This window comes from Dryobates pubescens, chromosome 18, assembly GCF_014839835.1.
Source record: "Dryobates pubescens isolate bDryPub1 chromosome 18, bDryPub1.pri, whole genome shotgun sequence".
Classification (NCBI taxonomy): domain Eukaryota; kingdom Metazoa; phylum Chordata; class Aves; order Piciformes; family Picidae; genus Dryobates; species Dryobates pubescens.
The window spans coordinates 14,690,575-14,706,693 of NC_071629.1; the positions used below are offsets into that span (position 1 = coordinate 14,690,575).

General features: G+C 44.6%; 1 protein-coding gene across 4 annotated transcripts in view; it reads left to right on the plus strand.

The window, feature by feature from the left end:
- The window catches only part of NEXMIF (neurite extension and migration factor), a 200,566-nt gene that overhangs the window by 175,393 nt on the left and 9,054 nt on the right, over nt 1-16,119 (plus strand). For 3 of the 4 annotated variants that reach the window (XM_054169635.1, XM_054169633.1, XM_054169634.1), the window contains one exon: nt 15,686-15,810. In XM_054169635.1, the coding sequence (XP_054025610.1) occupies nt 15,735-15,810 (76 nt within the window). In that variant the 5' untranslated portion in view covers nt 15,686-15,734. Of the gene's footprint in view, nt 1-6,749; nt 6,780-15,685; nt 15,811-16,119 lie in introns of those variants that run through there. The other variant, XM_009900404.2, reaches the window with a different exon arrangement.

Genomic DNA, 16,119 nt, shown 5'->3' on the forward strand with positions numbered 1-16,119 from the left:
AACCCTTTTGAGGAAGGAATTGGTCTTCATGTCCAACTTAAACCTCCCCTGGTGCAACTTGAGTCCATTTCCTTGTCTTATTGCTTGTTACTCAGGAGAAGAAACTGTTCCCACCTGGCTCCAACCTCCTTTCAGGGAACTGTAGAAAGCCAGGTCTCCCCTCAGCCTCCAATGGATGACACTGTTCCTGTCTGATGATATTTTTCCTGCCAAGCTGAGCCGGCAGGCACCATTTTCCTTTGTTTTTCTCCTTCTGTCTCTGTTGGCAGGGTTCTGGGATGAACACCAGTCATCTTTTCATTAGGTGAATAGAGAATTTGGTTCATGTTGTTCAGATTCAGGTTGTTTGTTCAGGTTCAGTGCCCATCCATCACTTGCATCCTCCTGAAAATCAATATGTGCTTCCATTTGTGTGGCCTTTTAGCCAGGCATTCCCATGAGTGTGGTCTTCCCTTAAACCTTAGAAAGCATTTGAGGTCTGAGGTGGCATGAGCAGGAGATGGAGGGCTGAGTGATGGCAGGGACATGAGCAAAGCACACTCAAGAGGGAAGCCTCAAGGTGCAGCCTGTGTGTTGCTTTGGCCCAGTACTGTGTAGTGGTTACCTGCATCTCTGCAGTGATACAAATATCCTCATGCTTGTGATGTTCATGGAAGAGCTGGATTCCTGCCTCCAAGACCATTTTGTTCCAGATGAGGTTGTTGTTGGACCCAGCAAGCATGCTGCTGGAGGGCTGTAGTGCTTGATAGATGGTCATGTCATGACTGCTTGTCTTCACTTTTGAGTTCTTTACTCTGAGGCTGGTGAGACACTGGAACAAGTTGCTCAGAGAAGTTTTGGACATCTCATCCCTGGAAGTGTTTAAGAACAGGCTGGATAAGGCTTTCAGCAACTGGTCTTGGAGGAGGTGTTCCTGCCCATGGCATGGAACTAGATGATCTTTAAGGCCCCTTCCAATTCAAGCCATTCTGTGATTCAGTATTTCTTTGAAGAGCAAATGCTGTTCCCATCCATGTCAGGATGTGCAGTGAATTCCAACAGGTTCATTTTTGTGGCAAATGATGAATTGTCCTTGATACTGTCTTGGTTTTCCAGGGGAATCAGTATGAAACCGTGGATTCATCTTTCTCTGTTCATTTAATAAGCTGCTTTGGTTTTAACTTTGTTCATTCTTTATGGTGTGGGGCTCAGAAGTCTATCCATGTGGGATTTTGACTGGTTTGAAATGGTTTTTGAGCTTTACCAAAGAGAAGGGGCTTTTTTATTATTATTTTTAGCAGTTGATGTGGTTTGGTTTCCATCATTGCTACCAGTTTAGCTGAGATACTTTGGAAAGGACAAGGAAGCGTCCTTGAGAGGCTGGGAACACATCACTGCTGACTCCTGAGCAAGTTTAGAAAAAGATTGTTCACTTTTGAAGGAAAAAAAAAAAAAAAAAAGCACAACAAAAATTATTTGGCACTTGCAGCCCAGAAGGCCAAACTTGTCCTGGGCTGCATCAAAAGCAGTGTGATCAGCAGGATGAGGGAGGTGATTCTGCTCCTCTGCTCTGCTCTGGTGAGACCCCACCTGGAGCACTGCATCCAGTTCTGGTGCCCCCAGAACAAGAAGGGCATGAACCTATTGGAACAGGTCCAGAGGAGGTCAGGAAGATGGTCAGAGGGCTAGAACACCTTCCCTGTGGGGACAGGATGAGAGAGTTGGAGTTGTTCAGCCTGGAGGAGAGAAGGCTCCAGGGAGACCTTACAGCAGTCTTCCAGTACCTGAAGGGGGCTACAGGAAAGCTGGGGAGGGACTTCTTACAAGGGCTTGTAGTGACAGGGTGAGGGGCAATGGCTTTGAGCTGGAAGAGGGCAGATTAAAACTGGAGATTAGGAGGAAATTCTTAACAGTGAGGGTGGTGAGACACTGGAATAGGTTGCCAGGGAGTCTGTGGATGTCTTCTTCCTGGAGGTATTCAAGGCCAGGTTGGATAAGGCCTTGAGCAACCTGGTCTAGTGGAAGGTGTCCATGCCCGTTGCAGTGGGGTTGGAACCAGATGATCCTGAAGGTCTTCTAACCCAAACCATTCTGTTATTCTATGATTCATTTTGAGGAAAACAAAGTACTTGGCAGGGCTTTGCATTAGGCAAAGACAAATCATCAGATGCAGAACATCGAGCAAAGCCCCAGTTTCCCTCCCCGTGACATCCTTCCTCGCCTCACCCATGGTGTGAGAGCAGATTTGGCTACAAATTTTTTATTTTTAGTGAGGAATTGATTTCATGGCTGCCTTAAGTGAATAAAGCTGTGATGTATTAACTAATGTCAGGCATAGGATGTTTACCTATTTATCTTCTCTGCAGCATTGCCTGTAGTATTTTTTTCTTCTGTTTTCCAAGCCTTGTTAACGTGGTGAACATAACTGAGGTCCTCCTGAAGAAATAATTGCAGCTGTGTGGCTCAATATGCAGAGTAACCTCTCCAGCAAAAGCTGATAAATGCCTTTGTTTAGGATTTTGGGGTTTAATTCATGTGGTGTTCACATGGAGAAAGAACTGGGAAACAAGCTGACGACTTCTGGCTTTTGAAGAGGCTCACAAACAGCCAGTGGGATGCTGGGTTGTATCAAGAAAGTCATCACCACTCTGTTCATTGCTGGTCAGACCACAGCTAGAATACTGTGTTCAGTTTAGAATCATAGAATTGCTTTGATTGGAAAAGACCTCTAAGATCATCGAGTCCAACTTTCAACCTAAGACCACCATGGCTGTTAAACCATGGCCCGAAGTTTCTTGAACATCTCCAGGGACAGTGACTCCATCTAGCAGCCTGTTCAAATGCCTGACCATTCTTGCACAAAATAACATTTTCCTAATATATAGATATATGTTTGTTCCTTGTAAGGAGAGACCAACCCCCACCTGGCTCCAATCTCCTTTCAGGGAGTTAAAGAGAACCAGGTCTCCCCTTCGTCTTTTCTCCAGGATGAACGACCCCAGTTCCCTCAGCTGCCCCTCCCCAGCCCTGTTCTCCAGACCCTTCACCAGCTTCTTCGCCATTCTGTGGACCTGCTCCAGCCCCTCAATGCCCTTCTTGGGGTGAGGGGCCCAAAACTGAACCCAGGATTTGAGGTGTGACCTCACCAGTGTCTAATACAGGGGGAACATAACTAGCCTGTTCCTGCTGGACCCCTATAACCCAGCACCAGGATTGTTGGGGTTCTCCAGTCTGGTGGTGAGCTGCATGGTTATTAATGCAGGAGGAACGTTTTGGGAGTCCCAGGCTGGTTGATTGGTGTAGTGAGGTTTGAATTCTGCAGTGAATATGACTAATAATCCATGACCTGGCTGTGATTATAGATGAAAGAAAGCTGATGAAGAGACCCTGCAGTGGCACAGAAAGGAATTAGACATTGTCTAAAGCCAGGGCAGTGCTGGAGCATTTGGATTTCACATCTGAGAGTCATGGGTGAATAATTCAGCACTTGAAAAAATGCTTCAGCCACAGTGTGACATCTCCACATCTTCTTTTAGTGTTATCCAAGACTTTAACTAAACATCACTTCTCAGGGAGCTGGGGCAGCTGTCCAGATATTTTTCCTCTTAAATATCAGCATTCCAGATTGTTACCTGGATACGGATGGGGATTGGGGCTGATATCTTAGGAGCTGCAGTCTCTCTTAATGCAGGATTTTGCCGTCAGGAATTGCCTTCAGCGTTTGGGAGATCCCAAAATCTTTCCAAGAGAAAATGAAGAGATGTGAATTTATATTTAATGGACATTTTCATCTAATTGGGTGAACTGCTGAGGCAGGTGGAGTCAGGGCTGGAGCTGGTTGGGGATTTTAGATAAATGAACCAGTTCCCAAAGGCAAATGTTGGCAGATCTATTAAACGTGAGCAGGAAAGTGGTGGAGATGGTGAATGCATGTAAAATGGACTTGGAATATGGCCTGGCTTTGGTCAGACATTGGAATGGGTTGCTCAGGGAGGTGGTGGAGTGCCCCTGGAGGTATTCAAAACACATGGCACTTTGGGAGGTGGTTTAGTGGCCATGGTAGTGTTGGGTTGATGGTTGGAATCGATGATCTTAGAGGTCTGTTCCAACTGAAATGATTCCATGCTTCTATAAATGCAGGAGTCCTCTGAACTAAACTGGCTTCTGTATTTGAAAACTAAATTGTATTTTAAAGCTAAATATTAGAACACTAAAGTGCAATTAAATCTCAAGGTACAACTGTCCAGAAGGGTAAGTGTTAAAGTGTTCACATGCCCTTAACTCTGCTTCCTCCAGTGTATACATTAGAATAAGTCCTTAAATAAATGATCACATATTATCCCTCAAATAATTCATCCTTTTTTTTCCTGAATTATTAGCTAAAAATGGATGGTAGCTTATAATTGTCATCAATTCAAACTCCTTCTCAGGCCTAATAAGTTCTTTTCTCAGTGTGATAAGTGTTTTGATCATTTGCTTTTCCTCCCTACCTTTATTCCCTTTCCAGTCAGATGCGTTGGCTCCTTCAGATGCACATCACGAGATGAGAGCGTGAAACCATTTTACCTGTAAAATTTGGTGGTCCAACTGTGTCAGCTATAGGAAACTACTCACTCTCTCATGAAAATATGTGTAAGTCAGTAGGTACTCTGTAGATTCTCTTAAGTGTAAGTCACTTCTAGATGCACCTTGCCTGGCAGACCCAATACACCCAATATTCTGAGAAAAAAAACACTGATGGTGATGATGGTGTATTTAAGAGCTGCTCCCCAGTTGTGTAATTAAAGGTTTTGAAAGCAAAAGGAAATGTACAGAAGGCTTTGTGCTCTGGAGCTATAAGCACAGGCTTTCCTTCCCCAGCACAAGGAATTGCATTGAGTTGGAGGTTTAAAAAGGAAATCATAGGGAAGAGCCCATCTGCTATCAGTATCATCACTTATCCCTATATAAAATGGAAACATCCTGATAAAACTTCAAGTTGTTCATGAATATTTAAAGCATCTGGCTAGGAACTTGGATTTGGTAGCTAAGGGATTTTTGTCTTCCACATCAGTGAGGAATGTCACCCATTTTTAGGGGTTGATCTCTCACCTCTGAGTGATCAGGGTACTGGAAGACTTGCCGTACAAAGAAAGGCTGAGAGAACTGAGTCTGTTTGGCCTTGAGAAGACAAAGCTTCAGAGAGACCTCATAACCATGTACAAGTACATGAAAGGTGGCTACCAGGAGGATAGAGACTCATTTTTACAAGGAGTCAGATGGAAAAGACAAGGGGCAATGAGGACAAGTTACTCCTTGGGAAATTTTGATTGGACTCCCAAAGAAAATGTTTCCCCATGAGAACAGTTAGACATTGGAATCATCTCTCAGGGAAAGGGGTGCATTCCCCTACATTGGTCAGTGTAAAGACTCAGCTTGATAGGGTGATGGGCCAGCTCATTTCAATTACACCATCACCCAGAAAGGTTGGACAAGATGGTCCTTGGGATCCCTTCCAGTCTGGCATTCTGTGATTCTTTCATAGAATCATAGAACTCCACCATGGTGGGGACTCCTAACCCACCTGCTAAAGCAGGGTCACCCACAGCAGACTGGCCAGGATCACAATGTCCAGGTGGGTTTGGAGTTCTCCAGAGAAGGAGACTCCACAACCTTTCTGGGCAGCCTGCTCCATGGCTCCAGCACCTTCACACCAAAGAGGTTTCTCCTTATGTTCTTTTGCCTGCTTTCTAACAATCTACTTACCAGCCTTTTTAGCACTTTATCCTTGAAGCAGCAACAATGTAGGAGGAATTAGCCCTGCCTTCTATTGCTTCTTCTTAATTTCTTCCTGTCCCTAAGCCAAGCACTCATTTGTTTGGTTTTCCTGCCTGTGCTTTTATGAAAATTATGTGTACTTTAGAAATTAACGCTTTTTATCCTGAGTCCATGCTGGCTAATTGCTAATAAGAGGCAAATAAGCTTTGCTAAGATTTCTACTTCTTTTTTTTTTTTTCCTTATAAAATTTCTAATTTGAAGATATTAGAAAAGAGAAATGTTTACCCCACTAGAGTTGCTACAAATATCCTGATGAGCTTTCACATCTTCCTCCAGCACCAGCCAGCTTAATTGCCCAAACTTTAATATATTACCAGTTTGTAGAGAGGGGAAAAAAAATAAATCTTCTTTTCTTTCATCTCTTTTTTTTCCTTGAACCTGGTGGTTACCAGGTTTGAGAAGAGGGTATTTCTGATAGGGAGCTTTAAGTAGATGCGAAGTTCAGGACTGGGTTTTCCTTGCCATATCTCTATGGAATCACCAGATCCCAGCATGCTGGGGGTTGGAAAGTAGTCCAGCCACTCTGCTAAAGCAGGGACACCCACAGCAGCTTGCCCAGGATCACAATATCCAGGTGGGTTTGGAATGTCTCCGGGGAAAGAGGCATTACAACCTCTCTGGGCAGCCTGCTCCAGGGCTCTGGCACCCACACATCAAAGAAGTTTCTTCTCCTGTTCAGATAGAACCTCCTGGGTTCCAGTTTGTGCCCATTGCCCCTTGTCCTGTCACTGGGCACCACTGAGAAGAGTCTGGCTCCTTTCCATTCAGTCTAGCCCCCTTTTTCCCTTCAGCTTGGCCTTAGGCTTTGCTGTGGTATCTTGAACGTTGTTTTTGTAGCACTCCTGTAGTCCATTAAGTGCCCTCTTAATTTTATCTGCAGTTTGCCTGAAATGAATCCTGCGTCATCTGGAGTCACCCAACCAACCTGGACATTGTCTGCCAGCATGATGGCCAACACTCAGCATTGATATGTATTGATCAAGTGAGTCTATAGGACACAAAGCTGGGACAACCTGTCACCTACATGCCTACCACAGCTTTGCCAGTCCCTTCCAGTGGGAGGGAGGATCTCCTTCATGCATAATCTAATTACTCAGAGCCATTAAAACATTTCAGAGACCTTAAAATCCATCTCTAAACGTTCGTAGATCTGCTTGCTGATCAGTCTTTGGCTCAGTGGCAATGTCTGCTTCCCCTTTCCCTTGGAAGGTGTAGTGGTTTGAACCACATAATATTCCCCATCAGAATCATGAATTTACAACATTTTGTGACTGCAGGGCATTACCATCCTGGACAGGAGATTCTCGGTTGCTCTCTTGCTTTTCCAAGTCTTGAGCCATTTAAGGACTTTCCTGGTTCTGGCTAAGGCAGGGGTTTACCTCTCACAGAAGTTAAAATAGACAGCTGGGAGAAGAGATCCCTTTTAAAGTTGTCCAAAAGGTTCTTTTTTTCTCCCAAGTGAAACATCTGTATTCCTTAGTATCTCTTACAAACAGGATTGACAACTTTTTTGTCTCCTCTTTGGCTTGCCTAGGATTTGTTTCAGGGGATAAGTTTATTTGCTTTACTAATTCATACAACAGGCCTTTACCTCTAATTTCCAGTATTGGATGATGCTTTGGGACCATTCTGCCAGTTTTTGAACCCCAGGGTTGGAGGGGTCTTAATCCTAGGCTACTGTGGTTTGTCTCATTTTTGCTCTTCATTATATTTCTGCTGGTGATGGTTTGTGGTCTTATGATCTGTTAATAAGCCTTGTTAATGAACTATTCACTCTCCTCGTGGCCTTACCAGCTTCCCATAATAATTTATTGATTTGCTTTTTGGTACTCCTGAAGATTTTCTTATATATCTTGTGCTGAGAGGCAGCATAGGGCAGATGTGTGCTATTCCCAAGTATCAGTTATATTTGAGTTCCCATCTACTGAAGTCAGCTCTGCTAGAAAATAATGAGACCCTCATGGAGCTATATAGAGTGTAGCAAGTTCTAACATATGTGTCTGTGCTATGGAGTGATGAGATTAACCTTCTCCTTCTTTCAGATATATTCATCTTGCACTTCCATCAAATACTCCCTTTTCTTCCACTCTTGGTGTATCAAATCCCTAAATCTTGCTTTCCCCTTATCCCATCCCAGATAAGGATAATTTCTGCTTAATAGTAATCCTAATAAGCTGTAAACAGAAGGAGGTTACCACTAATTGTTTTCTGTGGTTACCTTCAGTTAGGGTGGACCAGAAGTCCTCATCCAGCAGCCTGCTTGCTACAACAGAAAGAATGTATTTAGCTCACAAAATTACAAGGCTGTCCTGGGGAGCAAGGTGGCAGCTGTACCTGTGACAGGTTTCATCACTGATGTTTATAATAGGCTTGTACTGATGGCTTAATGCTAGGTCTGTCTGTCGTCAGTCTTGGAACCATCTGTCTGGGTAAGGCTGTTCACCTTCTGTAATAATTGTAGAAATGTTCTTGTTTGAGGCCATCACAGCTAAATCCAAGTTTGTATTCTTTCTCATTTTCAGCAGTTGAAAGTCCACCCCTCAGCCTGCCAGTGCTGTTCAAAACTACCTGCTTGGTGACACCAATTAATGCTTCATTTCCTCCTCCTTTTATAAAGTAAGAGAGAACGGCCTAAAAGAAACCCACCAATTCTTCTTGATAGCCCCTCCTTGCTCTTGATAGCCAGAAATCCTCTTTTTGCTTCTTGACCCTAAAATCGGGCATGCTCTCTGAAATCCTCATGAGTCTACCCAAACTCCATCTCCTTGCCTGTGTTGTTCCCAGGGGAATAGTTCCTGGCCCCATGGTCTAAATTCATCCCACACCTACTGCAAAGGGATATTTAATTCTTCCTTACCTGAGCCAACAACTTTCTAGAAGGTCTTTGACAGCCATTTTCTGGGGACATGGTGTTGAGCTGTGCACATCCAAAGCAGGTATCCTTTGCTTTTGGACTCAGATCATCCATTTTGCCCCCATTTCTTCAATCTCTGTTCTCTGCATTAACTCTTGGGCTTTTATTTTCCCCAGGAGATTCCCACTCTCTCCAGTTACTGCCCCACCTCACAACTGTTCCTTGCACACCCCTAGTGCAATGATCACGTAATCCCAGCATGGTAGGGTTTGGAAGGGACCTCTGGAAATCATCCAGTACAACCCCCTGCTAAAACAGAGTCACCCACAGCAGCTTGCCCAGGGTAACAATGTCCTGGTGGGTGTGATTCTTCACTCTCTTTGCATTTTGGTTCTCTGTTTTTTTGGGGTTCAGCAGCTCCCTTCCCTTGCGTGCTTCAGTGTCATGCAGCACCACACCCCATTTCAGATATTTCCTCACACATTTCAGCTGCTCAAGGATTTTAATTGCTGCCTTTTTCCCTTTCTGATACACTGCTGTTCTTGAACACGCTCAGAGAGAAAGCTCCTTCTCTGTTTTACCTGTGCTTTGTCAGGAAGGCTGTAATTTCATTCACTTCCTTCCTTTTTCCTTAAACTTGTTTGTGACAGGTCTTGAAACGCTTGCACCTTATGTCCTCCCAGAGTAAGGTCAGAAGCTGTCATTGATTTCAGAGTTGGCACTAAAATAGTCTGCTCTTAATATCATATCTGGGGGTCTGCTGGAGTTGGGGCTCAGGCTCTGCAGTAATTCTTGCATCTGCTTTCAGCCGAGGAAGAAGTGGAGGCTTGCCATGAATATTAACCAGCCAGCCATCCTTTACACCTTCTGGGAACACACCAGTTCTTAAATCGTTTCTTCTTTTCATGGCTTTTATGTTCTCCATTTTCTCTGCAAGCTCTTTTTCTTTCTTTTTATCATCATTCCCTCCCCCCAAAAAAAATTTTATTCCTAATTGGAGGCTTTTAGCTGTATTTATGCTAGGTCTCTGAACCTATTCTCAGCTAAAATTGACTCTTTACCCTCATGAAGGGTTTTAGGTTTTTCACTGCTGGGGTTGACCCACAAAGGCCTTCTTTATCAGTATCTTTATCAATGATCTGGATAAGGGGATTGGGAGCAATCTCAGTAGGCTTGCAGATTACACCAAATTAGGTGCAAGCAGTGATCTGCTTGAGGGTAGGGCAGATATATAGAGGCATCTGGATGGTCTTAGGTGAGTGGTATGAGGTTCAACAAGGCCATGTGCTGGCTCCTGCACCTGGGTCACAACAACCTTATGAATGCTCCAGGCTTGGGGCAGAGTGACTGGAAACTGCTCAGTAGAAAAGGACCTGGGGGTGCTGGTTGACAGCAGCTGAAGATGTGCCAGCATGTGCCCAGGTGGCAAAGAAGGCCACCAGCATCCTGGCCTGGATCAGGAATAGTGGGGCCAGCAGGATCTGGGCAGGGATTGTCCTCCTGTATTGGGCACTGGTGAGGCCACATCTCAAATACTGAGGTCACTTTTGGGCCTTACACTCCAAGAATGACATTGAGGAACTGGAGGAGGTCCAGAGAAGGGCAAAAAGATGGTGAAGGGTCTAGGGAACAAGTCTTGTAAGGAGCATCTGAGGGACCTGGGATTGTTTAGCCTGGAGAAAAGGAGCCTGAGGGGAGACTTGTCCTCTACAGCTCCCTGAAAGGAGGTTGGAGTGAGGTGGGGGACAGTTTCTTCTCCCAAGGAACAAGTGACACAACAAGAGGAAACAGCCTCAAGTTGCACCAGGGTAGGTTTAGGTTGAGCACAAGGAACAATTTCTTACCCTAAGGAGTTGTCGAGGCCTGGCCCAGGCTTCACAGGGCAGCGGTGGAGTCCTCATCCCTAAAGAGATTTAAAAGCTTTGTAGATGTGGTGCTGAGGCACGTGGTTTAGTGGTGACCTGGCAGTACTAGCTTAACAGTTGGACTCAATGATCGTAAAGCTCTCTTCTAACCAAAATGATTCTGAATCTGTGATTTCTGTTTTTCCTTCACTTGGCCTTTTCTCTCGTGTGCCCACCATCATCAATCAGAAAAGGATCAAGTGGAACCCCTGAAATAAAAGGGATTTGGGAATTTCAGAATCGAGCAGGAAAATAGCATCCTTCATGTGAGTGAATGATCAGCCTGGCATCACTGCACCAGCTCTTGGCACATGGTGGGCTCTTCATATATTGAAGATCAAGCTTTCTCCATGGGAAGCTCTTTGTCCTGTGTTCTGCCCAGATTTTGTCAGGGCTTAAAAGAAAAGAAAGGAAAAAACAAAACCAAACCCCAAACTCAGACAGGAAAGCACATGGAGATTTCACTCTGCTCAGGTCTTGCTGCCTACTCAGTGCAGCAGATGCATGGTGTGATGGCCTTGCTTTAGAGATGAGCTGTGGGCTCAGGGCTGCAGCCTTGTGGGGTGAGAGAAGAGGGTCTGGCTCTTTGGAAGAGCATTGTTGTGTTTCTGTTCACAGCTGAGTCCTGGCAGATGCCCCTGAACTTTGCTTTGTGCTTCTGCAGAGGAGTTAATGAAGTCCTGCAAGGGCAGGAGCCAGCGTTGTTAGGAAGAGCACTCACAGCATGTACAGCATCCTTCCTACCACAGATAGACCTGAATTCTTTCCTACTATTACTCCTCTGAATGTAAATATCTCGGAGACATTTACATGGTATTTCTTTTTAAGTATATAATGTTTTCATTCAAAAGTATCATAATTCTTAAAAGACCTGTCAGAGGCTCTGACATGTAATTAATTTCTCTAAAGCTCTATTTTCTGAGAGCTACAACCTCACCCAGAGAACACCTGCGCTTATTCATAACTCTGCAGGGGGAAAAAAAAGCCACATCTTCTTCTTCTCTTTCTTCCCCCACTTCTCCATAAAAAGATTTTCCTTCACTTTGGATACTCCCTCTCCATCAAGCCTCATGCTCTGCAACGAATAAAAGTCCTCGGTGTGTACAAGCCGTGTGGAGACAGGAGCCGGCCCGTTGGGTTTGGTCTAGTGACCTTTTGTTTCTTCAGCTTTAAGCCAAAAACACTCCTGCAACTTTAATTATGGAACAGTTGTCACTAACCCATAATCTCGTCCATCTCATCTGATTCCTGGGTGTGTAGGTGGGCTTTCAGTCAGTCTAGGAGGCTCTTTATTTTTACCTGGTAGATATATTTTTCTCTTCTCCTTGGGAGGAGTTTATTAAGCTTCAACAATGTGATGCTGCTTTGCAGGAACTGTGAAGGAGGAGATGTTGCTTAAAGGGGGCAAGCCAAAAGATGGGGACAATTTTTATAGCAGGGCTTGTTGGGACAGGACAAGGGGTGATGGCTTAAACTAAAAGAGGGAGATTTAGACTGGAGAGAAGGAAGAAACCGTTTGCAGTGAGGTTGATGGGACTCTGGCCCAGGTTGCCCAGAGAGGTGGTAGATGCCCCATCCCTGGAACTATTCCAGGTCAGGTTATTTTGGGCTGCTCTGAGCAACCTGCTCTAGCTGAAGATATCCCTGTTGACTGCACAGGGATTAGACTTAGAGACCTTTAAAGGTCCCTTCCCACCCAAACCATTCTCTGATTATGAAATCCCAGCAGTAATAGGATGATGCCTTCTTTGAAATGCTTGGAATCTTGGTGACCTCACTCATGCTTTCTGTCTGTGTTATTATTTTCTCTCTGGAGATGTTTTGTGTACTGGAAGTGACAAATTTATACTATTGGAGAATTATTGTTTCTGCTTTTGTTCTGTGTTTTATTCATTGCCAGTCCTTAGTGACTATGTTAAAACAGGCCACATGGGATATCTACCCCCAGTCACTATAAACCAGCTGGGCAAAACTCAGGTGAGCAGAGCCATGCTTGTGCTTCTGAGCTTACCACTACCAGTTTATCATACTGGTAAAACAAAGATTTGACTGGCAGGTTGAAGCTTTCTACTCTTAGCCTTCAGCCTGGCTCCTGTGGGTTAGAGTCACTGAGGTGCTGGTGCAGATCCAGAGAAGGGCAACAAAGCTGGTGAATGGTGAAATGTCTGGAGAATAGGTCTGGTGAGGAGCAGCTGAGGGACCTGTGGTGGCTTGTCCTGGAAAAAGGGAGTCTGCAGAGTTTTCCTGCTCTCTGCAACTATCTGAAAGGAGGTTGTAGAGAGGTAGATGTTGGTCTCTTCTCACATGTCACAACTGCTAGGGTAAGAGGAATTGGCATCAAGTTACACCAGGGGAAGTTTAGGTTGGAGATTAGGAAAAAACATCTATACCAAAAGGGTTATCAAAAACTGGCCCAGGGTGCCCAGGAAAGTGGTTGAATCATCATCACTGGACATATTTAAAAGATGTCTAGATATGGTGCTCAAGGATATGGTGTAGTAGTGGCCCTGGTAGAGTTAGACAATGGTTGGACTTGATCTCAGAGGTCATTTCCAGCCTTGGTGATTCTGCAGTTCTGTGAAACATTGAAGAGTGAGAAGTGTGGCTGGCATACTTGGCCACCTTGAAAAGTTGCCATTATTCTCCTTTATATATCATAGAACCATTTAGGTTGGAAAACATCTTTAAGATCAAAGTCCAACCATTAACAGCACTGCCAAGTGTGATGATTATATTTCAAGTCCTTTCTAGACTGTGTTTCTGGGAGGACATCTGGCCTGTCCCTTGGAGGACAACAGGTTCAGACCAAACCAAAACAGGTCCATGTCATGGAGCACAGAAGCTGCCATACACATTACCACAAGTTCTGGTCAACCAGCAGTGTCAACAAGGTTGAAAATAAATAGGGAAATTAAGAGGATGAATTGTGGACATAGGCTCTGAATGCCAAAGCCCCTCAGCTGCAGATAGCCCAAGGAACATGCAGTGATGGAGCTTCTCCCTTTTCCTTTTGTATCTGGTGGTGACCATGCATGGATAAGCCTCTCTCAGAGCATCACCTCTGCACTTCGGAAAGGTGATGGAGATCATAGCATACAGAAGTGTTGGTTATAACCTTCTGTACAGTGAAGATGATGGTCCCGTCATCCACACTGAGTGAACTGAAAGCGAGCAGCAGGTTCAGATCCTCCAAACCTAGCTGCCCATAGCCAGTTGAAGTGGAAGATCTTTGCATGTCTCTGTTCTGTCTGGCAAACCATAAGGGCGTGCAAACCACATCTACCAGGTGACAGTCTGTTGAAGGTCCTTACTCAACTCAGCTCTCCTCCCAGAGCTTCCTCAGGCAGCAAACAACGCCCTCTCCAGAAGTCATGCTGGCCCATGTGTGGGGCTGGTGGTGGTTCTGTGGTCTCCTGAGAAGCCTCTGGTTCTCCTGAGGCTTAAGATATTTTATTAATATTGTCATTAATAGACATAGTTTTTAAACTTAATTTATTAATATTTCTATTAATATATATTTAATAGGCAGGAGATATGATCAAGGAGGCGTGAAGTTGTAGACTTAGTGGAAAACGCAGAGCAGCTTTCACACTTAGAAGTTAATCTTCTTCCAGTTGCATGGAGATAACTCCCAAGGCTGCCTGATCTGTGCTTTCTGTGACGTTTTGAATCACTCCTGATAGAACACATCAGTGATGCTTCTGCTGGAGCTTTGCTCAACCTCTGTGGGAGCCCAGGGTGGTGGGGAGGGTGCAGGTGCTGGTAGAAGAGAAGGGTCTTACTGCAGCAGACCGATTTGGCGTGGTGAGAGCTTTGAAATACGGATTTGCATCAAAGTTAAAACTCTCAGGATTGGTTCAGAATTCCTCTGAATATGCAAAGGAATGGAGTTACTGATGCTTGTTATTCTTATCTCGCTCTCAGTGGCACAACATCTTTAAGTTCAGTGAAGGTTTCACTTGCTAAGACGGTTGTAAAGATTTCACGTTAATTAAGAGGACTCCACTGCAAATCTGAATATGAATGAACTGCAGTTGCTGAACCCAGGGCAGAGAATGCAGTGGGAAGATCAGACATTGACAAATGTTGATTTTTTAAAACAACGCCAAAACCAAACACACAAAACCCCCCACCAAAAAATCACTGGAAACAATGCTGCAATCTAGTTCCTGTTCTGCAGGAGCGAAAAAGTTGATTTCCAGTTGCCAGAAGGAAACAATATAGATTGTAAGCTGAATTTATAGTCAAAGAGGTGGAATTAATACATAGAATACATAGAATTATGTCTGTTGGGACCACGCGAGAGGGTCCATGCCCAGTGATTCAGCTACATCTCACCCTCTTCTTAGGCACACAATTGTTTGAATATGGGAGGGTCTTCAGTGGAGGAAGAGAGAAAATCTGGGCTGGATCCTGATCTTGGTTTTGTTGCTTTGGAGAAGTACCATCAAATCCAGTCAATCTCAGCTCGTGGCTGTATAACCAAAATGAAACCAGTGGGAACAGTGCAGGTCCTGGTAGGTGTCAGAGGAACAAGGCTTCCAATGCAGGACCTCTTATCATGAAGTGTTTTGCAAAAAGAATAAGATCAGAGATATTTTTTCCCCCAAAATACTGCTTTTTGAGAAGTTTTTCGTATCTGCCAGCACCGGGAAGACTGGAGCAGTAGGTGGTAGCTAGGACGAGCTGTTGTCGCTTAGGATATCTACATTCCTCTTCTAACTCCAGGCAGAGTTGCTGTTGTCTGAACAACAAATCATCTTGGGGGGCTTGGAGTAAGTCCTCTCCTCTTCATCCATCTGGAGATCACGATGCTTACCTGCTTTTGCAAGTTTGGGTGATGTGAAGGGACATGCAGAGCACCACTCCACCTTCTAAAGAAGGACTTGGGGGAAGGAAATGGTGATGCACAGCATTTTAACCTCACCAGAATATATCAGACATGGCATTTGGAGGTGAAAATGAAAATGCAGTAGCCTAAATAAATTGTCTTTGTCCTCTCGAGAAGCATGAGGGCAGCACTTGAGGCTGTGCCAGGACTTTTTTTCTTGTTGTTATTTTTCATTCACGGCTCCGTGAGCCGATCCCAGGAATTGTACTGACTGTGGTTATGTTTCTGGAAATGCGCAGGTTGGCCAGATGCAGTGGGGCATGGAGTGAACAGAAAGAGGTTAAATTGATGGATGACCAACAAGAGCAGGATTGTGCCTCAGAAGACCAAGAAACTATCCTGATTAATGGGGTGAAAGAAAATGGTAAGGAACTTAATTACAGTACATGAGGGAGCAGCGACAACTTGCAAGCCAACTTATTTTCCTAATTCCTTCCGTGTGTGTAATTTTGGCTGTTTGCAGGTATCTCTGCCATGTGGAGCAGCAGGGTAAATGGGTATTTGCTGCCAGATGTCACTCCAGTTCTGAATCTACACCATCTAGAGTCTTACCAAGGCTCACTTTTACCCATGCATATGCATGGTTGGAGATGTTTATGAGCACGCGCGGTTTGAATTATGGATTTTAGGTTGGCGTCTTAGGGGAAAAAGTCACACAAGACTCTGTAGCAAC